Genomic DNA, 26,401 nt, shown 5'->3' with positions numbered 1-26,401 from the left:
CTCGAACACGTCGAACAATGTCTAAGTACCCCGTCGGAAGGTTACTTGTGCGCCCCTTATCTACTCATCGCTCTATCTTCCCTTCAATCGTCTCGGCGTGGTTCCTCTTCTCTTCGTTTCGACAAGCAGACACGACTCTATGGCCATACCATCTATACACAATGGAATGTTCAATCGAGGCCGATCGTGTCTTTGGGCCCGCTGTTCAGGGTTGCCGTTCCGATTTTGATTTCACGCTCTTGTTCCACGACTCCATCTTGACCATTTTACCCTCGGCTGTGTTAATCATCTTGGCATCTATCCAAATTACAATACTTGTTTATCGGCCCACCTTTGCACGCCTCGACCGTCGGTACTATTCCAAGCTGGTGAGTAACGCGTAGTTTCTCGAGTAGAAGGGTGAGATTGGCCTCAAATTAACACCGTGTAGGCCGTCGCCTTTGTATCAGCTGCTTTGCAATTGGCTCTACTCATCCAACGATGCCTTACAGAAGACATCAAAACGGCTGCATCAGTCCCAGCAGCCGTTCTTGGATTCGCCGCTGCTTGCGCTCTCTGCCTTCTCTCCCCTATCGAGCATAGAAAATCATGTCGCCCCTCATCCTTGATCATGGCTTACTTATTTACTGCCATCTTGACCGAAGTCGCCCGCGCAAGGACATACTTTCTCATGGGTCAAACCGTCGGCGCCGCTATTACTACTACCGACTGCCTTGTAAAGGTTCTTCTCGCCGTACTGGAAGGGAAGAAAAAGGTGCTTGACAGGTATTCGGATAGCAAAGGGCCGGAAGATCTCGCAGGACCTATCAGTCAGAGTTTCCTCCTTTGGCTGAATAGCCTTTTCCTCACTGGCTATAGACGTGCCTTTACGGCCCGAGATATGGGTATGATCAGCAGCCCTCTGTACACCCATAGTATTCTTTACAGGTTCAGAAGTGTAGCAAAAGGTCACATCGGTAAGCTATATCCCACCTTTTACCAAAACGATCAACTTTCTGACCTGATAGCCCGTTCCGGCAATGGCTTTGCTCTTCAGACGTTCACCTCGCTGGGATGGCACGCGCTTGCTCCAGTGATGCCGAGATTAGCGGTGACCGGTTTCACATTTGCCCAATCTTTCTTAGTCACAGCTCTGCTGAACTACCTGGAGAACGGGAAAAATAGACCGGCGAGCCATGGGTACGGTCTTCTTGGGGCCTGCGTATTTGTATACATCGGCATAGCTGTGAGGCAAGCCCTGTCCCTTAGCTGTTATGACTGGCTAACCTCTTTCAAGGTTTCGAACAGCTGGTATTGGCGCTTGACCTACAAGTCTGTTTCGATTGTGCGTGGCGGCTTAGTTGTGGCCATATTCGAAAAGGTGCTACGGCTACCCGAACATGACGGGATAGAGTCCAAGGCAAACACACTGATGATCTCAGATGCACAGCGCATCGTTAGTGGCCTGGCCTTTATCCATGAACTGTGGGCGGGCATATTGGAGACAGCATTGGCAACGTATCTGCTGCAGCGAATCATGGGCGTTTCTTCGATGGCCATGCTTGGACTCGCACTCGGTAAGTAATGAATTGTCTTTTTTTCTTGATTGGAATATAGCTGATCACCTTTATGGGGTAGCTTGTGGTGTGTTGTCATCCGTCGTGGCCAACAAAATCAGTTTGCAGCAACAAAAGTGGCTGAGAGCTATGGAACAGCGCATCAAAGCAACCAAACGACTCCTTGATTCTCTCAAAGCTGTAAAGATGCGTGGGGCAGAAGACAGAGTCAGCGAGGTAGTCAATGAACTGAGAAGGCTGGAAATACGAGCAGCAAGGCTATTTCGTGCTCTCATTACTGCTTCTGTTTTTCTCTGTGAGTCCCCAACCTGCATTTCCAACCCTGAGCTAAGATGAAGGTAGCTTACAGCACCGTGACGCTTTCGCCACTCCTCGTTTTTGCGGCTTACATCGGCATCAAAGGCGAAAGCAGTAATCTAGACTCGGCAACGATGTTCTCTTCTCTTGTCCTTATTGCGCTTCTTGGGGCTCCTTTAATCCACCTGTTTCAAGCTATGCCGGCTCTTGGTGCAGCTCAAGGATGTTTTATGCGAATTCATGCGTTCCTCGAGACTCCAGAGGGGCTTCAATCTACAACAAGCAGTGTACCGAACAGGAAGTTTCATGACTCCGACAGCAAAGCGTTGCCCGCCACCGCGGGTGACGGTAGAAATGCCATATCCATCCGAAACGTTTCCTTGGGATGGTCTCCTGGAAACATCTTACTCAAAGACATCCACCTTGAGGTGAAGCGCGGCTCTGTCGTTGCCCTACTTGGCAAAACCGGGTCCGGCAAGTCACTTCTCCTGAAATCAATCATCGGAGAGGTAAAATCCATCCTTGGCATCATTGATGTGTCCCGTGAGAACATTGCATACTGCAGCCAAGCACCCTGGCTGGAGAACATGTCAGCTGAGCAGACTTGGACCCAGTACGGAGGGCAGGATACAGAGTGGCTCGCAGAGGTCATTGACGCCTGCTTTCTGGACGACCTCACGAGCTTGCCTGACTACAAAACTGGTTACATCGGTAGCGGCGGAGTCCGTCTCAGTGGGGGACAACGCCAGCGGTTGGTAAGTCTATATCTATCTGCACAATGGTGAAATATCAGAAGCTTATCACTTTTGCTTTCAGGCGTTAGCTAGATCAATCGTACTTCGAAAAGAAGTCGTCTTGTTGGATGATGTGTTTAGTGCACTGGACCGTACCACGAGACGGCAAATATCAACACGGCTTCTGGGTCCTCGCGGGCTTCTGCGGCGACTGGGAACAACAGTGTTATTCACGGCCCATGATGGTAAGTGGATTAACTGTGGCGTAGCATATGTCTTCAGCGGCTGATACATACTACTTACTGCAGCCTCGATAACAACTTTGGCCGATGAAGTATACGAAATTTCCGCCGATGGAGGACTTGCATCAATCCCCATACAGAAATCGACCAACAGCGAAAAGACAGAAGATCATATCGATAAACTAGCGCATATTAACGATACAGATACGGATGGAAAGAATAGAATATCGTCCGGAGCGGCTGCTACCAATGGCGCACAAGAGATTGAAAATGTGGAAAGTAAAGCAGAGAAGCTTGTGTCAGACAGGCAAGTATACATAAGATACGCACAAGCCATGGGTTTCAAGAACGCCGGAATATTCTTGTTTTTAGTTATCAGCTTCGCTGTATGCCTCAAACTTCCAGGTATGTCAATATGTGGACCTGAGGACTCGGCTCTCAAGCATTTCGCCTCGGACGGTCGATCACGTCAGAACTAATAAATGGTTACAGATCTTTGGGTACAATGGTGGGCATCCGCTCTTCAGCAAGGCGACAGGCGTGGCAATGACTACTGGATCGGCATGTTCGCAGTGCTAGAAGTGTTGCCTCTTTTGGTATTATGCGTTTGCGTCTTGTAAGATCGAACGATTCGCACCCTTAGGGTCTCATATTCACTAACACTGTCCGACAGTCATCTGATGTTTTGTATAGTACCCACATCAGCTTCATCACTGCATGCTAGTCTTCTTCGGACAGTCCTCGTTGCGCCGTTTGCATTTATCAGTCGCATCGACACGGGAAGTTTGATGAATCGCTTCAACCAGGACTTGATGTTCGTAGACACAATGTTGCCTTTGGATCTATTCAACACCTGCGCCGAACTATTTACGTCCACGTTCCAGTTGGTGCTAGTTGCCATAGTCTCCAAGCACGCACTTGCCGTGCTCCCTGTCATATCCGCCGTGCTTTATTCAATTCAACGGGTCTATCTTCGATCATCCAAGCAGCTCCGTCTGCTGGATCTAGACTCCAAAGCAGATCTACACACCAAATTTGGCGAGACAGCTTCTGGACTTTCCGTCATCCGCGCCAACGGCTGGACCAGTTCGATGCGAGAAAAGTTTATGGAAAAGTTGGACAGATCCCAGGAGCCATTCCATCTGCTCTATATGGTACAAAGATGGCTTCAACTCGTTCTGAACCTGGTGGTAGGGGCGCTCGCCATAACGGTCGCTGGTGTGGCCATTGGGTTGAGAGACAAAATTGCTGCTGGAGCCGTGGGTGTGGCCTTTTTGAACACTACAACCCTTGGCGAGACCCTCACAAACTTCATCATCTCCTGGACGTCACTAGAGACCTCACTTGGAGCCATTTCGCGTCTTGGCATGTTTGAGCGAGATACGCCGAGCGAGAATCACAACCAGTCCGATGTGGATGTGCCCGATGAGTGGCCCGGTTTAGGAGAGGTCAAGTTTGAGAATGTGTGGGCCACTTACGATAACGGCGACAATGCTTCCAGTTGGAGACTAAGCGGTGTGACTCTTACTGTGCAGCCAGGCGAGCGAATTGCTGTGTGCGGGCGTACAGGCTCAGGGAAATCAACGCTATTTCTAGCCCTGTTGGGAATGCTGCATGTGCCTGTCGGCAGTATTTCTGTAGACGGTATCGATATAACTGACCAGAATATGGCCCTTCTGCGTCGTCGCTTTCAAGTTGTTTCCCAGGACAGCTTCTTCGAACCGACGTCGACTTTCCGGCAGGAGCTCGACCCCAGCGGAGGAATTACCGACGGAGAGATGGAGAGCACACTCCGGGGACTTTGTGTGTGGGACGTCATCGCGACTGCCGGTGGCCTTAACAGCAAGAGGGCAAACGCAAAGATTTCAGCTGGCGAGGCCCAGCTCCTATCTATCGCCAGACTTCTGCTCCAAAACCATACGGGAACCGGTAATATTATCCTACTGGATGAAGCAACAAGCAAGTGAGTAAAGCCGGTGTATCTCACACTAGTTCATGGAATCCCGCTGATAGCTGTAATCTTTGTAACGCAGCCTCGATCAGGAGACTGAAGCGCACGCCGAAACAGTCATGGCTGCGAGACTGCAACATGCAACCGTCATTTCAATCATGCACCGATTGGAAGCGGTCGTGGCATATGACAAGATTGCTGTTCTTGATAAAGGTGTTTTGGTAGACTTTGGGGCCGTCGTTGATGTCATGGAGAGATGCGAACTTTTCAATTAGTGAGTAGGTGGCTCGAGTGCAGTCTGCAATGGCTTTTGCTAGTGCTATGTAATATTAGTCTCAGGTGTTTAGGACTTGCGTAGGATAGAAATACCCCTACTGTACCTAGTCTTCTAGAATCTATTAATACTTAGTAACCTTCCCTCCTACACACTTGTCTTGGTATACATTGTTAGTGTAGGCCACCTTGATTATAGTACAGCAACTAATAACTACCTCTCTATATTAAATTTCTTCTTATGCCCCTAGCCACAAAGGCTACTGCCCTGGGCCCCTCTGCCTAGGCCTTCTAGTCTATTATCCCTACCTAAAATCCCTTTAACTTGTTACCTTCTTATAATTAGTATCCTTAATATATACGTCTAGCAAGTTGTCTATTATAGTAAACTGCCTACTTTTCCTTAATTCTAGAACTTTTCTCTTTATAAGTAGATTCCTCTACGTATAAACATAGATGCTGCCTTAATTAAAAGGTATATTCTCTTCACACTCTAGTCTATTTAAAAAGACCTAAAACTATCTATATAAAAGATAGCCTTTGTCTATAATGTCCCCTAAATGGTACTTTAGAAATAAAGTTATTAGGGTTACTCGATACAAACAAAATCAACCCGAGGTATCAACAATGGTTTTATTGGTTTGTTGATTGCATTGATTACGACTATGTAGTCCGCTTGTCAAAGCGGAAATGATCCAACGTGGTGTAGACCACACTCTGTTTATTGTGACCCTTGCGCCACAAGCCGTGTCAAAAATATGGCCGATATAGCGTCGACGTACTTGACTCAGGGCAGATGGAAGGAGATAGAGGAGCTGGAGGTTCAAGTGATGTAAGAGGCCGGGCGTTGTTGAATCAGAACATTACGACAGGCTGATCAGCATAGTCAACCTGAGTTCATTAGGTATGCTGTGTTGGGACCTCAATCCTTTCTGTTTACCGTACTCTCTAACGTGTATTCCTAACTTCCTCCGAAAGAGATCATTTGACCCCAAAGGTAGAGAATGAGGCTTCATACTTGGATGCTTCCTCCTCAATGAGCAATGCGTGGCCAGCACTGCGAACAGTGGTCTTCACAGGGAACGGTTCGTTGAGGGCTTGGTGGTTGAGTTTCTCGTCATTAATTGGCCCGTTCTAGATGTATTGTGTTAGTGTGCGGTCGGTTTCGGGGCGACATGAAAACAAGGGGTGGAGATGAACGAACCGGACTCATTTCGAAACAATAAAGCAGACGAGCAAATGCTATGAACAAAGCTTGCTCCGCAACTTTCCACCCGACGCAGATCCGACGGCCGCCTCCAAATCCCCAGAAGTTCGGTACCCTATCGGCTCCTAAATCCTCATTCCATCTCTCGGGCCGGAACTCATAAGCATTGTCGAACTCGCTGGACAGCCCGATCGAGTTGACCAGGAAGCATGTGCCGGAAGGTATGAAGTACCCATCGAACTCCAGGTCCTCGGTGAGCTGGTGGGGTGGAACAACGGGGACGGTCGGTCGCCAACGGAGAACTTCTTTAATCATGGCTGCGACGTAGGGCATCGCCGGTAGGTCAGCCATCCGGGGAAGCCTGAGCGAATCGCCATCTGTGCACACTCGATCAACTTCCTCGCGTGCCCGTAACTGGGCCTCGGGGCGTGTGACCATGGCCATTATGAACACATTCATCGTCATGCGCGTGTTGTCACCACCGGCCGCCATGACAGATGTGGCCAGGTACATAGCCTCTTCGTCATCCCCAGTAAACCTGACATCTGGATGGAGAAGAACGTCGCGGACGAACGAGGGCGGCGCCGACCCCTTACTCACGGCGGTCTTGATGGGGTCCCACCATTCCTGGAAGACATGGCGATGAAACGAGCCCATCTGGGCCCAGAAACGCCGCCAAGGCTGTAGGAAATGGGGGAGCTTGCTAACCGATGGGAAGAAATCCACGTAGCTCCGGTTGATGGCCGTGACGAACTCGATCGTCACCCTCTGATAGTCGTCGAGCTGCGCTTTCGTCTTGTTCAGGGGGTAGCCCATAACAATCCTGTAAAGCACGGAAGTGGCATAGCGATAGTTGTGGGCAAACCAGAGGTTAGGCTCCCGAAGATACCGCCGCAGCATGTCCATGCTCTCGAGTTCTTGCATGCCAGCATAGACCTTGAGGTTCGAGCCGCTGAGCAGTTGATGCATCACGCGGCGTCCTTCTCGCCATTCTGCTTCCTGCCGTATCACCGTGCGCTTTCCGTTGCTCACAAGATCGCTCGCGACGGGCATATGGGGTCTCTCGTTGGTGATCTTCCCACGCTTAGCTATGATTTCCGAGACCACGCGGTCCGAGTTGAGCAAAACCCACGTCTTGGATCCCATACGCAGCGTCACCATTTCGCCGTACGGTATCAAGGAAGCCAGCTAGTAGATGTTAAGATCGAGAAGCAACTCCGTGTTGAGCAGGAGTTTGAGACTCACCCACTTATTGAACAAAAGGGTTTCGCGGCGGGCTTGCATCATCTGCGGCAAGTTTCCCAAGATCGGTACGCCCGGTGGCCCTGGCGGCATTGGCCGTCTCTTTGTGCCCAGATAACATTTCAAGTCGGTAGGTTTCAGGAACTGGACGAACACTACGCCGCTGCAGCATAGAATGAGTAAGAGACCCAAATATGAGTAGTACGAATTTTCGATGGAGTACATAATGGCACCCAACAGTAGAGAGAAGGGATGGCAATAGTAATTCTGATTCGCTCGGGGTATCGAGGAAAAGAAATATCCTAGATGTTGTTCTCGCACGATACCGCTTGGGTCGGAGAGGAGTCTTCGTCGGCATGGCGAAGTTTGCTGCCCTATTTAGGGTAGGTACTTACGCCAGCTCTCTGCTGATGGCGGAGGCTCAGGCGCAGCAAGTTTGTGTGGAGTTCCGGACGCGTATATTGCCGATTCCATTCTACATCATGCAGGTGAGTCCGAATAAAGATATCAGGGCAACTAAGAACCATCAGTTCTCACCGCCTTCGTGGAGGTCATGGTGTCGACAGCCCCAGACCGTAGAGCAAACCAGTGAATGGATCAAGCAGCACAGGTACCTCATGCAACCTGTGTACAAATGAATATGCATGTGGTATGCCAAGACATGTTTGAAGTAACAGTCAATATGTCCAGCAGTAGCATCATCGGCGAGAAACCGCCGGGGAAATATGGGCTTGGGAAGCAAGCCAACTTTGCGCATCCATGATGGCCACAAAAGGTCATTCACGAGTACTAGGATTTATAGTTGCCTTGTGGTGCGTATTTCGTCTCACCTGCATCAATCTCATCCCACTGCATAAATTCAATATAGCCTGCAGAGTGCGGCACATAATATCTGTGTTACCCGTCAAGGACCATGGTGAGCTCATCGCGCATAATGTCTACATGGTCGTTTGACGTGAGAATTGCGTACCCATTGTCTTATACACAAACTAGCCAAGGACTGAAGCACACAGGCAACCCCTGTATTATGATAGTATGCGGGTTGGCTTCCCACGGGTACGTCTCTGGAGACTCATCTCCGCGCGTCCTCGCAGCAGCAGCTCGTGTTGCGGTAACCTGGTAGGAATCTCAACCCAGCTGCGCTGTTTGCCTGGGTACGCTCACCGACACTGGATGGAATGCGCGTACTTGTTGCCAGTGAAGACTTTTTATGAGGACCTCGAATCCCTGGTCTTCAGGCGGGAAGGACGCAAGCAGCAGGTACTTTCATCATTGCCTCTTTAATGTTTGGGTCCTATCTGCGCGCTTCCTTCTGAATCAATATGGCCACTTCAGCACGTACGTTCACCGGTTTGATCCTATCTCAGGGGCGCGATCCGGCCTCATCGGTCAAGGCGACAGTTGCCATTAGTGGAGGGGACCTGACCATCGCCGACGTGGTGGCAGTATCGAGACAACTAACACACGTGAAGCTCACCTCGGCAGCCATCGACTCCATCGAAGCGTGCAGCAACATCATCTCCGAGAAGATCGCCCAGGGAGAAGTCATCTACGGCGTCAACACGGGGTTTGGTGGCAGCGCCGACACGAGGTCCGGCGACGTTGAGAGGGTCCAGCAAAGCCTAATTAGCCACCTGACGTGCGGAATTGTCTCGGCCGGCGAGCAGAATCTGGCTCTGAACAGTAACGAGACTTCGAGCCAAAGCCATAGCGAGGCCCATCTAAGCAATGGCAGATCTAATAGACAACAAAAGCAACAAGCTACGTCGGTGCCAAGTCCTCTTCCGCTCAACGACTCGCTTGCTGCTACTTGCATGCCCGAGTCTTGGGCGAGGGCGTCCATGCTCATCCGCCTGAACTCCCTGGCCGGCGGTGCGTCGGGCATCCGGGTCAACATCGCGGACTCTCTGGTGGATCTCCTGAACAAGGACATCGTGCCGCGCATCCCCGTCCGCGGGAGCATCTCGGCCTCGGGAGACCTCAGCGCACTCGCATGGATCGCCGCCCTGATGCAAGGCAAGACCTCCGCTACAGCCTTTAGCGGCCCGCGAGACTTGGGGGGGGCTAGAAGAGTGACAAGGGCCGACGTCGCTCTGTCGGAGGCCGGCATCGCGCCCATCAGCCTGCACGCCAAGGAGGGCCTCGCCATCGTCAACGGCACGGCCGTGTCAGCCGGGGTTGCCGCTCTCGCGGCGCACGAGTCCCTTCACCTCGCAGCGCTATCGCAGGTGCTGACGGCGATGAGCGTCGAGGCGCTGCAGGGCAACGACGAGAGCTTCGAGCCCTTCATCGCGCGTGTGCGGCCGCACCCCGGGCAGGTGGACAGCGCGCGGAACATCAAGGCGTTCCTGGCCGGGTCAAGGCTACTCAACCGGCACGACAGCTGGAATAGTGCGACACTGCGACAAGATCGCTACTCGCTGCGTACGGCTAGCCAGTGGATCGGCCCCGTGCTGGAGGACTTTGGCCTTGCGTACGACCAGCTGACGATCGAGCTCAACTCGGTGACGGACAATCCGCTGGTCGATACAGAGGCAGGCCGTGTGCTTCACGGCGGCAACTTCCAGGCGCGTGCCGTCACGTCGGCGGCCGAGAAGTTGCGCCAAGGCCTCCAGAGTATCGGCCGCATGCTCTTCACCCAGTGCACCGAGATGATCAACCCGGCCACCAACTGGGGCCTGCCACCCAACTTATGCTCCGATGACGCCAACGACTCGTTCCTGTTCAAGGGGCTCGACGTCGTCGTTGCCGCGCTGACCTCGGAGCTGGGCTTCCTGGCCAACCCCGTCGGATCGCACGTCCAAACGGCCGAGATGGGCAACCAGGCCCTCAACTCCCTGGCGCTCGTTTCGGCCCGCTACACGCTCGAGGCCGTCGAAGTGCTGTCCCAGATCGCCTCGGCGCACCTTCTGGCGCTGTGCCAGGCCCTCGACCTGCGTACCATAGGGGTCGAGGGCCGGAACCAGGATGCCCCGCCTGACGCGACGCCGTACATCGGCCAAGCCTCGCGTCGCATGTACCGTTTCCTGCGACAGGATCTCGGCATCCCGTTCCTGGGCGAGGCTCACCTGGCTTCGACCGATGCCCCGACGCCGGACGGCGTCACGCCAAGCATGGGGCTTTACAACACCCGGGTCTTCGAGTCCATCAGGTCAGGACGTTTGTACGCCGTTGTCCTGGAGTGTCTTCAGGAAGCGGAGGCGCAACAGATCACGAATGGAAAACACATATGAGACGCTGGGGGCATGGTTCTGCGAATTCACACCGCAGACACAAAACCCCTGTCATCACGATACTGAGGGACATCAGTCCGTTCAGTACGAGGAGCTCATACGATTTACATGTGTGAGGCCTGTAGAGACATCCATTAGGTAATGAATTAGACTTCTAAATAAGACAAAGGGGAGAGCGAGTTGGCCACCCACAAAGAAGAACAGAAATACATGCAAATACCTCGCTTTGAAAGTAGAATTCCCTAGAAGAAATCATTCGGTAAGAATACCTCCTTTGTCGTACAAATGGATCCACTGCCTTGCCGGTACGAGCCTCGTTTACTACATTTGAAAATGTGAGCACTAGGGTTCCATACTTTCAATGTTCTCTCGAGGCAAATCTAGTTACCACTGGACATATGGTTCGTTAGAATCGCAAGATGAACTGGATGATTAACTGAATTCTACATGCGCCAAAGTACGTATCCAAAGCAGTCGCTCTCAAACCCGCACAGGTACACAATAATACTATTAACACAGTCGGAAAAACACAGTATGAGTAGCATGTCTAGTGTTCAACACAACATAAGGTTTAATCCTACATGTCTGCTGGACGTTCACACCGTTTACAGCCACCTTCCTAGCATATGGGTTGCATCGGAAGCCTGTATTTTGCGCCTGTAGGCCACCATGTACTGGTACTGATCTTATATGTAGCTCAGTACTTTCAGGTTAACCAGGGGGGGGGGTATTATCAGCTTGTCTAACCACCCACTTTCACCCCCCAATGCCCCTTGATCAGAGTCATATGGGAGGCAAACACCCTACGTCTTCGGCATGAGTAATGGAAGCCAAGTTCGGGGCTCAGGTCATCCCTGTTTCCATGTCACAAAGAAACAGCCTGTGAGAGGTAAGCCGTAACTGCGCAGTGGCAATTATGCAGATCCGCTTTTTCGTGACACAACCAACAAACCAACCAAACACCGGAATGTTATCGCCTTACTCAAATGGTCCTTTCCACATACGCGTTCCATGGTTCTCGAGGGACTTTTGGGGCTCGTTTTCTGACTCCTTGGCTCAGCCAGCCGGCCACATCAGAGCGGTGTTACGTCGACACATCCATGACTGGTGTACTAGCTGTGTTTGCTAATGATATGTGGGAATGTTAACGAACCTTTCGGGAATCTGCCCTTGCGATTCCCATCTTATCAACTTTACCCTTGCTACGTTTAGAACTGAGCTCCGATATGATCCCAGAGTATACGACCTGTGTGTCAGAAAAGACAAGAGAAACAAGGATTCTCGAAGACGATGAAAGGAGAACGAACGCATACGAGATATACTTGGGGCTCACTAGCAACGGCTTTTCTATAGCCTATCACCACGTGGATATGTCCATATTTTTTCGAGGGCCTTTTGAGTACATCCTTTACCAACGTGTGAAGATAGATTTCCAAAAGAATAACTGTCGTGAAGCTGGGAATAGCTTCGGTCTAGTAGCGGCCGCCACAGATGTGGCTCACCACATGCACAGACCACTTCGTATGGGCATTTCTACCCAATCTCCGGATCATACATCGTTTCTCAATAGGACAACTGCTTTTGACCTCAATGAACAGACGCTGTAGTTCATCAACATCATCATGTCACTGAATGATGTCCCGTCAGCACCCGCCTAGACCTATAGACCCTATGCTCCCGTTTGTTATGGATAAGCGTGTTACCTGCTGTAAAATTCTTCTTTTGCTCTCTCTTTCATCGAATGCATTAATTGTATGGAATATCTCCGGGTACATCGGACCTGAAAGGAAGTGATAATATCTTGATCAATTAGACACTATAGAGGATCTCGAGTCCGTTATCATAACTAGGTCTGGGCCAATAGCCGTTTCCACGCCTCTGTACCACTTTCAATGGCATTATACTCCCAGAGCCACTCAAACAACCCATAGTCCGCACCCGCACGAAGTTCTGCATCGCGTTCCTCCTGGTCTGGGCCATCGGTAAGGGAGAACATGGCCTTCTGGTCCAACGTGCGACGTCGGACATCTGATGCTCGTGGTTTGCGAACCTCCTCGAACACACGAAGAGCATCAGGGATTTGGCCACGCCCCACCGACTGACTGAATATCGCCCCCAGGACGCCTGCATCCTCAAAGGCCTGCGCGGCACCCTGTGCTCTGAAGAAGAGTCAGCCGGATCGGTTTGGAATGGATCGAGAGAATACATAAATTCAATACTCACAGGCATGGCAACATCGCGTGCGCAGCATCCCCAATCAATGCGAATCGTCCACTCTTATGACGCCATTGGGTCGGTTCATCGATCTGGAACAAAGTCCACTTGGTGCAGACAGACCCTTCCGTGTTGATGAGCTCATGAAGTACCGGGTCCCACCCCGCGATCCTGCTCCCGAACTCTTCCAGGCCTGCCCGCTGCGGCCCGTACATGACATCGCCGCTCGCGCCCTCGGCGTATACCAGAACTACGTTAAGCACATCGTGTTGGATGAGGTATGAGACCACGTGTCCGCCTGGCCCCATCCAGAAATTAACACTGGATCGTCTTTTCATGTCCCAGGCAGAGTGAAGTTCTGTTATGTTCTTTGTCGGAACGGAAACCCGGTACACGACGTCGCCGGGACTGTAAGGAGGGTCCTCGCGGCCCAACAGGCCACTCCGGCAACGGGACCTCTCCCCGTCCGCACCAAGAATCAGGTCAGCTTCATAAACCTCGCCGGTGGACAGGCGTAAGGAGGGCTTGTTGAAATCGATCTCTTTAACCTCGCTTCCCAGTTTTATCTCGATCCCAAGCATTTCTGTTCCCGACAGCAAGGTTTTGAGGAGGTCTGCACGGTGGATCACGATGTAAGGGGCCTCGCTAACCAGGTTCGGATGGGATACAGGCGGTGACTGCGAGAGCACATCTCCCCGGTAGGAGCGAAAGGTCCCGGCCTCTGGCTGGTCAGCATACTTGAGAACCTCCTCGAAGACGCCCCAGTGTTGAAGTAAACGCGTCGCATTCGGGGATAGCTGTATTCCTGCACCAATCTGTTGGGCAGCGTTAGAAAGTCTCGAAATCCAATACATGGCAAGCATGGAGTTACTTCTTGTAGTTTGACACTACGCTCAAACACTGTCACATGGTGACCAGCTTGAGCGAGAGCCAAAGCAGAAGCCAGTCCGCTAAGACCGCAACCTACAATGCAGATAGACAGCAGGGGTCGAAAATCAGACGTATCAGCCATATCGAAGATAAAGGCGATGGCATTGATGATTCCCGAGGAATCTTGGAAAGCCAATAGGGCGTCGAGGCTTTTATACTGGAAAGATTATGTCAGAAGGTTTCTAGGCAAGTGCTAAGAATGAATAAGCGTTGTTTTCCTATCTCTTGAATGAACTGGTCTAGGCCTGGCTGCCGAGTCGCTAGCCGAATTCGCAAGCCCACGTCAACAAATGAGACACAGCCCTGGCGTGAGATAGAACAAACAAATAAACACGCCCAAGTCAACAACCGCACTGGGTCAGCGCGCGAATTCCAATAGATGTATTTGTTCGGAATGTTTCTAGTTCGATAGGAGTCCGTTCTGCTTGTCCTGTGTTTGGGATCCTGCGGACTCTCCGGGATCAGAAGCCCCCTATGGCTACATCATAAACCAGTGTCAATACCACCCCCTGTGCACGACGAGGCAGCGCAGCAGTCCGAATCCAGCACGTCTGACGCATTCGTTCCATACTTGTGCAAAGAAGGCGCTGTTTTTTCAAAGTGCTATATCATATACAAGGCGACTGGCTATACAAAGCTAGGAAGCATTATACAATGACTCATGACCGAGGTCAACTTATACAGGTAGTTGATATCGTTTCCATCAGCAAGGTCATCCTGAGCCCAGACGGCATGCAGTATTCTCTTACAATCGCTCCAAGATCGCGATGAGCCCATCTTTTCTGTCCTAGAGATGACATCAAGGACAACGGACCGCTGCTGATCCGTTCGCGCTTCGCAGCCGATGACGTGAATGGGAAATTGCTCTTTACACGATCGTAGTCGAGAGACGATAGCGAAGGCTTTGTCCAGGTACTGTTGAGTCCTGATGGGTTGGTCTATCAGGCTTTCGAAACACCGGTCGAAAAACAATAGTATGGCGAGCTGGTAGAGCTGTAATACCAGAGTAGCATCCTCCGAATCATGGTCGTCAATATCTGGGACTTTGGGTATCGGAAGACTCCTGATTCTCCAATACAGTACCCCCAGGAAGCCCTTGTAATCATCCATGTTGCCGCTGGTTTCTGACGGGATTGCACCGTCTGACACTGTATCGCATACTTGGGACAGTACATCCAGCGTGCAGATTACAGGCGGCGGCAGATTGGACACCTAAAACATTCCAGTGTCAGACTAACACTTCCTGTAGTAATGCAGCCGCTGTCATGACAAACCTGCAAATTGAAAATGTCTATTGAAGTCGGCAGGAGTTCCGGGGCCCCGTCTCTTTTCCAGTGTAGCAGGGAAAAACGAGCGAGGACATCGTGGTAGTGCACCCAGTCCAGTAAGACGACCATGTCAGAACCAAGCTGGCGTAGTTGTTTGACAGGGGAGGCGTTGAGGACCGTCTTGACACCACCGAGGTAAAACGCCCAGTGGCCTGAAGTGGAAGACGGCTGGTGGACTTCAAAGGAGCAGAGTAGCATCCCTGCGGCAGTATGCTGCATCGCATTTGCGCCATGCCCTGACGCTACTGGTTCCTGTGCCAAGCTGCGTAGCGCGCCAACCTTTAGCTCCAGAGCTTGGGACTGCAGGCCATAACGATGTAGCGAAGAAAACGCCAGAAGCGCCTGGAACACCGCCGCAGCTGTGGTCGTCTCGCCTTGTAGGGCAATCCGGACTAGGGAGTTGCTTAGGGTAGTAGTGTCGTGGCCGAATGTAGCAAGGGACGCGGACGCCACACGACAGACTATAGGTTGTGTGCATGCAGATGTTAGTACTGCCTCTGCTTATGAAGTTGGTAGATGCTCGTGCCAGATTTGTAAACCATACAGTACTCTAAGAGGTCTCGGTCAAGAGCCCCAAGTTTAGATGAGTTCCAGAAAGTCGGAACACTAAGCAGAAGAAGGTTGCGGACAGGACCGGAGCTCTTCAATTTGTTGTATAACTCGATATCCCAACATGACGTGTGGATGAAACTTGCATCGGAGATGGTGCCCGCGATCGAAGATGAGGGTGACCACTGAGCCGACTCGGAGACGACAGCACGCCGCGCATCGTTGGGGCGCGGCCAGGACAGCCTGAGGCCGTGCCCCCGAAATTTCCGGTTCGATCGAGAGCAGCTCGTACAGACTCTTTTCGGTCTGGCGAGCTCGCGACTGCTGGCACGACCTGGTCGGGTTAGAGGTCTTGATACTTTCTTCCTAGGCCCGCTACCTACCTTGGCATGTAGCACAATCGGGGGGCGTCGCTGTTAGCCGCCTTTCCCGCATGGCCACTGAAACGTCGCATGCGTACGACCAAATTAGACGGAGAATAGAGGGAAACCAGTGAAGCTTAGAGCTAGTAGCTCTGCTCTTATATTTGTAGACTTGCCTCTGGGATGGTTCCAGTGTTACATTGCATTATGCACTTTCAAGGCACGCCAGTCTGAACATAAATAGGGCTGGGACTTTGGGGTAATTCCTAGATACACCCTGCTCCATTCCCTGGGAAGGCCTGCCGTTCCGCTCCATTCGTTGAATAGTTCGCAGCAGGCTCGCTTGTCACTCTGTACATCCGACCGCCAACGACAGCTCACTTACCTAGCTTAGGAAAACGTCCGGCGGGCAAACTGGTGTGTAGGGGTACTTACGATGATGCGGTAAAATAGGAAAAGCATACCGAGGTGACGATTCACTCCATTGCCTGCATGGCTTGAGGCAAAGATTCAGAAAGATTCAGTGCGTGGACCGTCAGACAGGAAGACCAGTATGTATAGCTACTTTGCAAGCAATCATGCAGCCGAGACCGAGAAAGGGCTGCAGGGCAAGAAATTTGTTGACGGCTAAATTAGCTCCCGAACGAAGCGGCGCCACCCGCATATTCCAAGTCGAACGCCCGCCAATCGATCTGAAAGATCATCCCACTCGACTGGGACCCCCTCCCCACGTAACGGTATGCACTCTTGACAGCCGTTCTGGTGGGAGGGCAGTTTCGGTAACGATGCAGGTAAGACGGTCGAGCGGCTTCGGAGTATTGTCCCCGCGACATACAGTGTACAGGTATTGAGCTCACTAGCTTCGAGCACGTAGAAATACATGGGTAGGCGTACAGGTATACCGCTGATCAGTCGTATGTAACACCTATCTCCCCGTGGAATTACCTGAACATAAAAGGACATTTCGCCATATGGCTGACTGGCAGTCCTGAGATCCGTTGCATTATCTGTTCCCTTTGATAGTTTTCAAAATGTTGTGGGCGTGGCAGCAGTGGCTCTCGCCGCGACCGCAGCATCGCACCAGAAACAACTCTCAACCGTCCTTCCTCCATCTTGGCAATGCGGCACTGTACGAGCCCCTCTCAAAGCCTGACGGCCGTTGGTACGTCAGAGAGACGCATTACATAGAGAACCCCCTCGTCCGCGCCGGACTGACTGGGCCGCCACTGTAAGCAAGAGATCTCAGGCCCCGAAAGTCACGGAGCGAATCTGATTATCTGGTATGGCAGACACATACATCGCTTACAGGATGAATACTTCAAGATCGAGCAAGGTGTACTTGGTGCAGTGAAGAACGGGGTAGAATACGCCGTCACCAAGGATAATGGAATCTTTCATATACCCGCCGGCACGCGGTAAGTTCTGGACCCGACAGACAGACAACGTGTCCGGTGTAAGTACTTCGAGGGCCACTTTGACTGACCGAAAGCCGTCTTGGATTCCCAGCCACAAGTTCTGGTCTCATAAATCAGCCACGGAAGATCTCGTCTTCTCCGTCTGGCTAGATCCATGCAAGGACACTGATTACATTCTTGACGTGAACTTCCTACGCAATCTCTCTGGCTATGTAGATGATTGTCTCAAGGCCGGCCTGAAGCCATCCGTTCTACAGATCATCCTCTTCACTGAAAATGCATCCTCCCTCCTGTGCCCGCCGTTCCTGAATTGGATGCCTGTCTGGTTGCTCATTTGGGTGCACCGCGGGCTTGCCTGGTTCGCAGAGAGTGTGTTGGGGTAAGTGTCTGGTGGGACCCACGGTTTCTGTGATGGCTACTCTATCATACGTGCGCTGGCGTTCGCTAACTATTTATGAATTCAGGTATAAGAAGTCGTATCCTGAGTACACCAGAACTTCGTGAAGAACCCAATCAGTAATAAGAATGATCTAAGTAAATATAGTGCTAAGATGGAGCATTTAGGGAGGAACGGTATACTTTTGAGCCACATGCTCTTTCTATCCGTAATGAATCTATTTATGTCCTCTTGGAAAGAACCGGGCAATTTTAAGCACAGGTGTCGGGCAGCGGCTAGCACGGCGCCAATGAGTTGAATTGATGAATATGACAAGGGAAAAACTATGGACATGTCCTTCTATGCATAGCAAGTAGCGAATAAACGATCCCCTCATACCAGCATATCTTTGGCAGGCTTGACTATGATCGTGAAAGACCACAACAACTAAGTAGCATAGTGTGACTGTTGATGTAACGAATGGGCTTAGTTACCCTGGTGGCCGGGTCGATAACGAACCTACTGCCCTGAGCAGAAAAGAACAAGCTCACGACACTGCTAGATCACAAGAGGGCCTGCACACCAAATGAGGACTTGATTGGGACCAGTGCAGAGAGTTCGGTTTGGATGCAGGACTTGGATGTGGTGTAATAAACATCGCTTCTACTTGAGGTATAGCCTGGAATCTTCAGGTTCCATGTATCAACCTACCTAATATTGTACTTATATTTGCCCGCTCCCTCTCACACCGGACACCTGTATCTCCCTTACATGCGCTTAACTCAATTTCTGCTCTGTAACTGGTAAAACAAAAAAATGCCTCTCTCAACCGAACAACTCATTATTGCTCAAGGCTCGACGGTGCTCATTACGGGCGTCAATGGCTTTATTGGATCCAATATCGCTGACCAGTTCCTCAAGTTTGGTTACAAGGTCCGCGGTACGACCCGTAGCCTGGAGAAGAATACCTGGATCAGCACCCTATTCAACAAAAGGTATGGCTCAGGCAGTTTCGAGTTGGTGGCTGTACCAGACATGGCGGCAAAGGACGCCTTTTCCAAAGCTGTCAAGGGTGCCTCAGCCGTTGTCCATACGGCAACCATCTTCTCCCTGGACCCGAATCCATATAATGTGATTCCGGGGACAGTATCAGGAACTCTCAACGCTTTGGAAGCAGCCGCCCAGGAGCCAAGTGTGAAGCGCTTCGTCCTCACATCCTCTTCCACAGCCGCATTGATCCCAAAGCCCAACAACCCCGTCAAGGTCACGACTGATACATGGAACATCGAGGCTGTAGAGTTGGCGTACCGCGATCCGCCTTATGAGCCGGAGCGCGCGCTGCCTGTTTACGCCGCCAGCAAGACCCTGTCCGAGAAAGAAGCTTGGAAGTTCATGGACGAGAGGAAGCCTAGTTTCACCCTGAACACCATTCTGCCCAACATGAACTTCGGCGCCAGCCTCGACGTCGCCAACCAAGGTCACCCCTCCACTTCGGCCTTTGTTGCAGAGCTTTTCAAGGGAAATACCCACTACCTAGGTGGCATCACAGCTCGTAATTCTCATCAAAGCACATCTCAAAAAGCAGGGAGGAACAAAATGGGCTGACCCGAGATCACAGAGTACTTCGTCGATGTGCAGGACGACGCCATATTGCACGTCGCTGCCGCTGTTCACCCCGACATTCAATCCGAGCGCGTATTCGCCTTCGCCGAGCCTGTGAATGCGGACGTTATTCTGGCTGTTTTCCGGAAACTCTATCCGAGCCGTAGCTTTCCCGCCAACTTCCGGGCGGAGGAGGATGTGAGCGACATTGTGCCTGGTAAGCGAGCCGAGGCCCTGTTGCGCGACATGGGCAGAGACGGATGGACAAGATTGGAGGAAAGCATTAAGCGAAACACGGAAGACCTCGTTTAGGATGTTGGAACAACATGGCCTACGGGAAGACATTGATGGTTGGGGGGAGTTGGCCTGCTCATGCCTTCATGGGGATGTGAGGGCTCCTTCATGCAATGTCACTCCGGCTTTTCAAATTTGGCAAGTTTATGGAAATGATTATTTCCTCCTGTGTATAGCCCTCTGACCACCATTGACCATCTGCCTCATCCGACACAGCACAGGCGAGGAGCCCCGGTGACCCCTCTCCAGAGTCTCCGCGTATGTACGTGGGGGTGGTGCCAAGCCACTGACTGTATTTGCTACCTTCTCGTGTACCTCTTTAGCCATAGATTCCGAAGGACAGGCTAGCGTTCTCAGCGTGGAACTTTTTGGATCTGTCATTACTGTGTTGGGTGTAGTCTAGGGCTACCGAATCCTAACGGATGTCTATCATTGTGACTAGGGTGACTAGTATGCAGTCATCCCTATCACCTCGAGTGCTCACTCCACATGTGCTTCCTTTTTACCCCGCAGTAATACTGAGGTACGTAAGTATATCCTTCACAGACGCCTGTTCAGCCCCCAAACTCCTTATGTCACCTCGCAGTACGGCCTTGCTCCAGTCGGCAGGCAAGCCGTATCGAGCCCGCAAGGCCAGGGTCAAGGTGAACCCGGTCAGCCGTCGGCCCTGGCCCCTGAACCGATTTCGCGGTTAGGTTCCCTTGTGGGGGCCATCCACTGCACCCTCACAAGCTCTCTCCGCGCATCCCCGTTCCTGTTCCTTTATCTTGTCCCGGAATGGGAAGGTCATAGCAGCGGCCCTCCCTCCATTTGTGGTATTTGCTTCGACACTGTTGAACTGGCCGGGTGGAGTATGCACGGGGGGTCCGCCTCAAATCTCACCTAAGACACGCAGCGTGCGTATGCAGAATAGTCTTGAGCAGACTTGACAAACGTTGGACCAACGTTTTGGCATACATTTAGTATATTGTCCATTCATTTTAATCACTTCCCTGTTGGTCCGAGGAGAAGTACTAGGATGCTATCATCCAAGCACAAGACTGTGGGGGCGACCCGGGGCCGGATGGAATCCGGAATGACCCACACCATCAGAGGAGGACAATCTGAGTATGGCGAAAGATGCATCGTCTTGAGCTTGAGCACTGTATGTGTCCTCAATATTTAACTGCTGGAGTGCCTAGGTACACAGATGTCCGAATATTCTTCAGTAGCAGGCATACATAACTGTTATGACAAAAGATAATAAAGGTCATGGTTGATCCAGCCTCGGGGCCTCGGAACTGCCAGTTAGCTCTTTCCAACCCGATCCTCAGGTCTTTGGCTCTCTAGCGACTTACATACATCGCCCGTTATCATACCTTTATTCTCCATCCTTAAGGACGACGCAAGTCCTGAAACTATCCAACCCACCATATTCCGAAAAGTACCACTTTCTTCCCCCACCATGGCTGAAGCCAAAGGCTACAACAAGCCAAGTCATGGACTCTTTCGCTTCATACCAGACGCATGGGTTCCGTACGCCGAACTCATGCGTCTCGACCGTCAGTCAGGATTCTGGGCCTTCTACTGGCACTACTTGATAGGGCTTGGTTTTGCCATCAACATCCCCCCGTTCTCCCGCGATATCGATTTGAAAACTCTCGGTCTCCTTGCGGCATACTTGGGATTATGGACTACCGTATTCCGCGGCATCACCTGCACATGGAACGACAACTTGGACCAGGACTTGGATCGCCAGGTAGCTCGCTGCCGAGTGAGACCCATCCCACGGGGTGCCGTTACGACGGGACAAGCACATCTCTTTACCGCCATACAAATTGCCGTTGGCACCTGTATCTTGTACCCCTTGGGCGATTCTGCCTTGGTTCACGCCGCCGTAGATGGCGCTCTCTTGTTCATCTACCCCTTCCTGAAGCGCTGCACAAATTACCCCCAAGTCGAGCTGGGGTTTGGGCTGTCGTATGCCATATTCCTGGTGACGGCGATGGTCGGGAAGGATCCGTTGAGTTCTCTGCTGGACCCATCTTTGGATCTCTCGACCCGCGTGTCCAAGGTCGTTGAATCACCACTATCCCGGTCAGCGGGATGTCTATACTTCGCTGGGATTATCTGGACCGTCATCTTCGACACCATCTACGCTCATCAGGATTACCTCGATGACCTAAAAGCTGGTGTCAAAGGACTCGCCGTACGCCTCGGAAGGAAGGGAACGAAGCCGGCCTGCTACATGGCGACTGCTGTGCAGCTCTACTTTCTAGTGTTAGCGGGACGGCTTGCAGGTTTTGGCGCACCATACTACGCTCTATCGTGTGGCGCAACTGCTGTGCTGTTGGCAAGGATGATTTGGACCGTCGATTTGGAAGACGGCGACAGTTGCGCTTGGGCGTTTGGTCCCGGAAGCGGTTACGTCGGCACCGCAATCTTCTCTGGGTTATTGGCCGATTTCTTTTCCAAGAAGTACGGATACTGACCGACCAGTTCAGGCATGTGGTCACTCTTGGTTGTCGACTTGTTGACCCGGTGAAAATATGAAGCAAGCATCTTAACCTTGGGCTCAATTTAGCAGTTGACTCAAGGACAGCTGTGACTGGAAGGCTGAAGTCGGTAGCAGTCCGGTTTATATAGATATTATATACAAGGAATGCAAACAAACCATGATGCCTACTTGAATATTCCACCGTCATATGAAAGCGCAATACGTTGTCGTTCGCTCAGACTTCCTAGCGCCTGGATGAGGTGGAAGAGTCATATCGCCCGCACTGCCACAACCGACCCTTTTACCGCTACTTTCCCACCGCCCTATCGATGGCTGATATGCTGTGTAATTACGTGGAGATTTTCGATTAGTTACTGGATTCCTCGCCGGTTGTGACAGCAAAACAAAGCAATTGCACGCGACTTGGTGTAATGGACCCATTTACATATCCCACTTATAGACCAGCGTCCAGACCATGAGCCATGTAATAATAGAGCTTCACGACTATCGCCATACCATAGATATATGTAGTCCGTAAAATCATGCAGATATCTTCCTTTACCTTGAGAAGCTCCATTTCCCGACATGAACAGTCAAGGACAGCTCCAGGAGCCAATTGTTAAAGGGGTTTTATTCACTTCTGATCCCGTTGTGCCAGCTGTTCAAGTCGCTTGCAAATTAACAATAAGGGGAAACGGTCGCTATCGTGCTAAAGTACTAAAGATCTAGTCGAATCTGGCTGTGCACCTGCTTCTTCTTTTCAGTCCCGTTACATTCTTGATAGCCCCGTGTTCCAAAAATGTCGTATCATAGCTAATACGGATGGTAGACCTAGATACATCAAGCCAGTCATTCCAATCCTTGAGTGCCGTCTGAGTCCATTGCGGATCAAATAAAAGGCTCTCCATGCTCTCCAAGTCGTCAAACCAATACTCCAATATAATATCGCAGTCGTTCACCTTCCATGCAGGCCGCATCTGATCTAAATCGGCTTGTAAGGCCGCGCCGAGCTTGGGATCCGCCTCTTGCTAATAATCCAATTGTGTCAGTAAGCCCTTATCGTCAAGCTGGCTGTCTAGTAGCTACTTACAAATGCGCATCTCAGGATATTGTGCTTCTTGATGATGGGAACCGCGCGAGGCAGGAACTGGGTTGTGAACCAACGCATAAAGTCCTCCTCAGAGACACCGTCCTTACGGTAGTGCTCCCCTGTGTATTTGATGGCGCGGCCTGTTGTTGTCTCCAGGGAACAGAAGTTTACCCCGTGCATTGCCATCCTGACTGATGGGGATGTGAAAAGCAAGTCTGACTTCTCAGCTCACTGTAGTGCGCGGTGGCAGGTTATAGTAAGCAATAATTGGGCAGGCAGTGGACAAAGGTGAAGCGAATAAGTAGGGAAACATACTTTCGAGGGTAAAAGAAAAGACGTGCATGTGGCGTACTCACACCACCTTGTTGGCTGAGCTTCAGCTCATGTTTCTTTGGCATCGTTTGGTGAGGCGTGGCTGGTGCTGCGCCATGCACGAAGGATTAGATAGTATAAGCGCAGCAGTCTAGCATGAGACTCTCAGTTGCCTTACGGATCTCATTCCGTCTTACCTGCATAGAAGCGAGTGAAAGCCGAAAAGCCGGAAACACAACCCTCTTGCCCACGAATGCTACCTAAAGCTGGGTCGCTTAGTTGTCTCATCTACGGACTACGGAAGCAAGATGAGGCCCACCCCAGGCACCTTTTAGAAATGAAAATGTCCATATTTTGCAAGCTCGTATCATGCAGAGCAGCGTCGAATTTGTAAAAATGGCAAGTTTGTTGCCGCTGTCTGTTGGATGTGGATGAGATGGCACGCCAACCTGCGGTAAATGGATCTCACTGCCTCAGGATGGGGGTTCGGTGAGAGATGTCGGCAACCGGCACAAGCGCCAGAATTCGGTGGATGATAGTCTCCACCTCTGCCTGGCGGCGGCCTCAAGCCTCCCACACACCCTTCGAACAGTCAGCATTTTCAGCTTTTGAGGCAGCTTGCAGCCTGTTGGCATATACAGGCAGTGAAATGTGGTGACGCATGGTCGGGCGATTTCAGTCATCAATCAGTCATCCCGAGTCTGCTATCCATGTATCCGGGGCCGAAGGGATACTTGGGTGATAAGGGGACAATCGAGTCAAATATCTACCTCAAGAAGGTCACAGTCCTGAAGCTCATCTCAGGGTGGTCATCAAGACAGCTTTCACAATGAAGATTTCTGCGGTTTCCGTATCTTGTTACCTTGGGCTCTTCTGGACCCTCGTCACTAGTGCCAGCATCCCCAGATACTTTGAGAAACATCCCGTCACCCGTCGTGACTTGAGCAGTGCAAAGATTCAGCAAGAGCTCGGTGGCCTGGTCTCCAACACCACTTTGATATTCGGGCCGGATGATGACCGTTTCGGGAATGCCACTTCCAGATGGCAGGACTTTTCTAGGCCCACCATTCAAATTGCAGTCGAGCCCGGAAGTGAGTCCGACGTAGCCACTGTCGTAAGACCCATAAACACGAACTCAACGAGAAGACTGGTCCTACATGCTAACATTGGTTATCAAGGTCCAATACTGCAACGCGAACAGTATCAAATTTTTGGCCCGAAGCGGCGGACACGGCCTGACAGCAAGCCTCGGTACATTTAGTGGTATCCAGATCAGCATGCAGCCGCTCAACCGCATCACCATTCAACCTGGCCGCAAGTCAGCCTGGCTCGGAGGTGGCACTCTCGTAGGCCAAGTCATGCATTATCTCTGGGAGAAGGGCTTGGTCACCACCACTGGCGGGTGTGAGTGCGTCGGCATGCTAGGCGCCGGCCTTGGGGGTGGCCACGGTCGCTACGAAGGTCTGTATGGCATGATTAGCGACAACATACTGCAGCTCAACGTGGTCTTGGCCAATGGCTCCTCCATTTGCGTCAACACAACGAGCCACAGCGACCTTCTCTGGGCTATGAAAGGGGCCGGTCACAATTTCGGCATCGTCACAAGCTACGAGATGAATGTCTTCCCCCGGGGCCCTGACACCTGGCATTACCATAACTACATCTGGCGTGGTGAACAGCTAGAGCTTGTCTTTGACACTCTTAACCAGTTTCATGGGAACGGCACAACTCCTGTTAACATGGCTTTCAACGTTGGAAGCTTCCTTATTAACTCCACTGTAACTAGTGAAGAACCTGTTCTCTTTTGGACGTTTGCCTACCGTGGCACCGCTGAGGAGGCCGAGAAGCATCTTGCTCCCTTTAATGCGATAGAGACCGTCTATGAGGAAACCGGCGACGTCCCTTACCCGGAAATTGGCCACGCGCAGGGCACCAGCATGTCTGACCCCATCTGCCAGCACGGCAGCATGCACATCACGTCGACGGCGGGTCTGCTGGTCTACAACCTGACAGCTGAGCGTCTCATCTACGAGGGCTTCAAACGACGCGCAGCCCAAGATCCGGACCTCGCGGCCGGGACTGGCATCATGCACGAAGGCTATGCGACGCAGGGAGTGGAGGCCGTGGATCCCGCGGGCTCGGCCTACCCCTTTCGCGCCGATCGCCACCTGATGTTCTTTAACGCCGCCCTGCCGCACGGTGATGGCTCCCGCGAGCAGGCGGCCTGGGCCTGGGCCAGTGAGGTCCGCGACCAGTGGAACGCCGGCCAGCCGGGCCGCCCCGTCAACGCCTACGTCAACTACGCCACCGGCTTCGAGACTCTCGAGCAGCGGTACGGTCACGAGAGCTGGCGCATCGAGCGGCTACGTGGCCTCAAGGCTCGGTACGACCCCGACAACCGCTTCCGCTACTACAACCCCATCGTGGTTGAACAAAGCGGAGAGCAGAAAGCAGTCAATCCCTAGTCTTGGTTATTTTGAATAGGGACGAATCTTCATGTGACGAGTGATGCGGCTGTCTACAAACTCTCGAGTGCTATAAAAGACCTGTCTGATTAATTATGTGCTTCCTCAACTCAATATGGAGTATGTCTGTGTTCAACGACAAGGCTATAGATTTTGATGACGTTACCACATAATCCTACCTGAAGACTATCTTGGACCATAGATCAACTTGTTACACGACTCACAGGGACTGAGAGGATGTCAACTGGGTCAT

The 26,401-nt window shown here is 51.7% G+C and overlaps 10 protein-coding genes across 10 annotated transcripts; 6 read left to right on the top strand and 4 right to left on the bottom strand.

Annotated features, from left to right (window-relative positions):
- Positions 1-161: 161 nt before the first annotated feature.
- On the top strand, positions 162-5,055 carry LY79DRAFT_527351 (canalicular multispecific organic anion transporter 1; the record flags this gene model as incomplete). The annotated part of the gene is made up of 11 exons (XM_060555928.1): positions 162-368; positions 431-956; positions 1,008-1,225; positions 1,277-1,556; positions 1,618-1,851; positions 1,899-2,608; positions 2,670-2,832; positions 2,896-3,234; positions 3,322-3,445; positions 3,503-4,792; positions 4,863-5,055. The coding sequence occupies 11 exons, from the start codon at positions 162-164 to the stop codon at positions 5,053-5,055; spliced, it is 4,284 nt and encodes a 1,427-aa protein (XP_060408336.1).
- A 979-nt stretch (positions 5,056-6,034) lies between these two features.
- Positions 6,035-7,727, bottom strand: LY79DRAFT_527298 (cytochrome P450; the record flags this gene model as incomplete). The annotated part of the gene is made up of 3 exons (XM_060555922.1): positions 6,035-6,187; positions 6,258-7,448; positions 7,506-7,727. 3 exons carry the CDS (start codon positions 7,725-7,727, stop codon positions 6,035-6,037), a joined length of 1,566 nt encoding a protein of 521 aa, XP_060408335.1.
- A 537-nt stretch (positions 7,728-8,264) lies between these two features.
- LY79DRAFT_594467 (phenylalanine ammonia-lyase) lies at positions 8,265-10,735 on the top strand (the record flags this gene model as incomplete). The annotated part of the gene is made up of 2 exons (XM_060561690.1): positions 8,265-8,277; positions 8,838-10,735. 2 exons carry the CDS (start codon positions 8,265-8,267, stop codon positions 10,733-10,735), a joined length of 1,911 nt encoding a protein of 636 aa, XP_060408334.1.
- Positions 10,736-12,581: 1,846 nt separating this feature from the next.
- LY79DRAFT_527349 (FAD binding domain-containing protein) lies at positions 12,582-13,961 on the bottom strand (the record flags this gene model as incomplete). The annotated part of the gene is made up of 3 exons (XM_060555927.1): positions 12,582-12,894; positions 12,959-13,764; positions 13,851-13,961. The coding sequence occupies 3 exons, from the start codon at positions 13,959-13,961 to the stop codon at positions 12,582-12,584; spliced, it is 1,230 nt and encodes a 409-aa protein (XP_060408333.1).
- A 72-nt stretch (positions 13,962-14,033) lies between these two features.
- On the bottom strand, positions 14,034-16,309 carry LY79DRAFT_570357 (fungal-specific transcription factor domain-containing protein). Its single transcript, XM_060559140.1, has 4 exons — positions 16,140-16,309; positions 15,752-16,090; positions 15,154-15,668; positions 14,034-15,091 (listed from the first exon to the last, which is right to left on the bottom strand). The coding sequence occupies exons 1-4, from the start codon at positions 16,189-16,191 to the stop codon at positions 14,507-14,509; spliced, it is 1,491 nt and encodes a 496-aa protein (XP_060408332.1). The 5' UTR covers positions 16,192-16,309; the 3' UTR covers positions 14,034-14,506.
- Positions 16,310-17,149: 840 nt separating this feature from the next.
- LY79DRAFT_527287 (uncharacterized protein) lies at positions 17,150-18,037 on the top strand (the record flags this gene model as incomplete). Its single annotated transcript, XM_060555921.1, has 4 exons — positions 17,150-17,280; positions 17,375-17,533; positions 17,625-17,912; positions 17,998-18,037. 4 exons carry the CDS (start codon positions 17,150-17,152, stop codon positions 18,035-18,037), a joined length of 618 nt encoding a protein of 205 aa, XP_060408331.1.
- A 688-nt stretch (positions 18,038-18,725) lies between these two features.
- LY79DRAFT_594463 (aldehyde reductase) lies at positions 18,726-19,823 on the top strand (the record flags this gene model as incomplete). The annotated part of the gene is made up of 2 exons (XM_060561689.1): positions 18,726-19,461; positions 19,528-19,823. The coding sequence occupies 2 exons, from the start codon at positions 18,726-18,728 to the stop codon at positions 19,821-19,823; spliced, it is 1,032 nt and encodes a 343-aa protein (XP_060408330.1).
- A 1,199-nt stretch (positions 19,824-21,022) lies between these two features.
- On the top strand, positions 21,023-22,467 carry LY79DRAFT_570341 (4-hydroxybenzoate polyprenyl transferase). Its single transcript, XM_060559139.1, has one exon. The coding sequence runs from the start codon at positions 21,250-21,252 to the stop codon at positions 22,273-22,275; it is 1,026 nt and encodes a 341-aa protein (XP_060408329.1). The 5' UTR covers positions 21,023-21,249; the 3' UTR covers positions 22,276-22,467.
- Positions 22,468-23,006: 539 nt separating this feature from the next.
- LY79DRAFT_584214 (uncharacterized protein) lies at positions 23,007-23,971 on the bottom strand (the record flags this gene model as incomplete). The annotated part of the gene is made up of 3 exons (XM_060560383.1): positions 23,007-23,309; positions 23,372-23,511; positions 23,881-23,971. The coding sequence occupies 3 exons, from the start codon at positions 23,969-23,971 to the stop codon at positions 23,007-23,009; spliced, it is 534 nt and encodes a 177-aa protein (XP_060408328.1).
- A 541-nt stretch (positions 23,972-24,512) lies between these two features.
- On the top strand, positions 24,513-26,148 carry LY79DRAFT_527361 (FAD binding domain-containing protein; the record flags this gene model as incomplete). Its single annotated transcript, XM_060555930.1, has 2 exons — positions 24,513-24,797; positions 24,862-26,148. 2 exons carry the CDS (start codon positions 24,513-24,515, stop codon positions 26,146-26,148), a joined length of 1,572 nt encoding a protein of 523 aa, XP_060408327.1.
- Positions 26,149-26,401: the final 253 nt, after the last annotated feature.

This window comes from Colletotrichum navitas (genome assembly GCF_030913465.1).
Source record: "Colletotrichum navitas strain CBS 125086 chromosome Unknown LY79scaffold_110, whole genome shotgun sequence".
Classification (NCBI taxonomy): domain Eukaryota; kingdom Fungi; phylum Ascomycota; class Sordariomycetes; order Glomerellales; family Glomerellaceae; genus Colletotrichum; species Colletotrichum navitas.
Note: the sequence above shows the minus strand (reverse complement) of the source record. Positions and strands in the feature narration are given on the sequence as shown.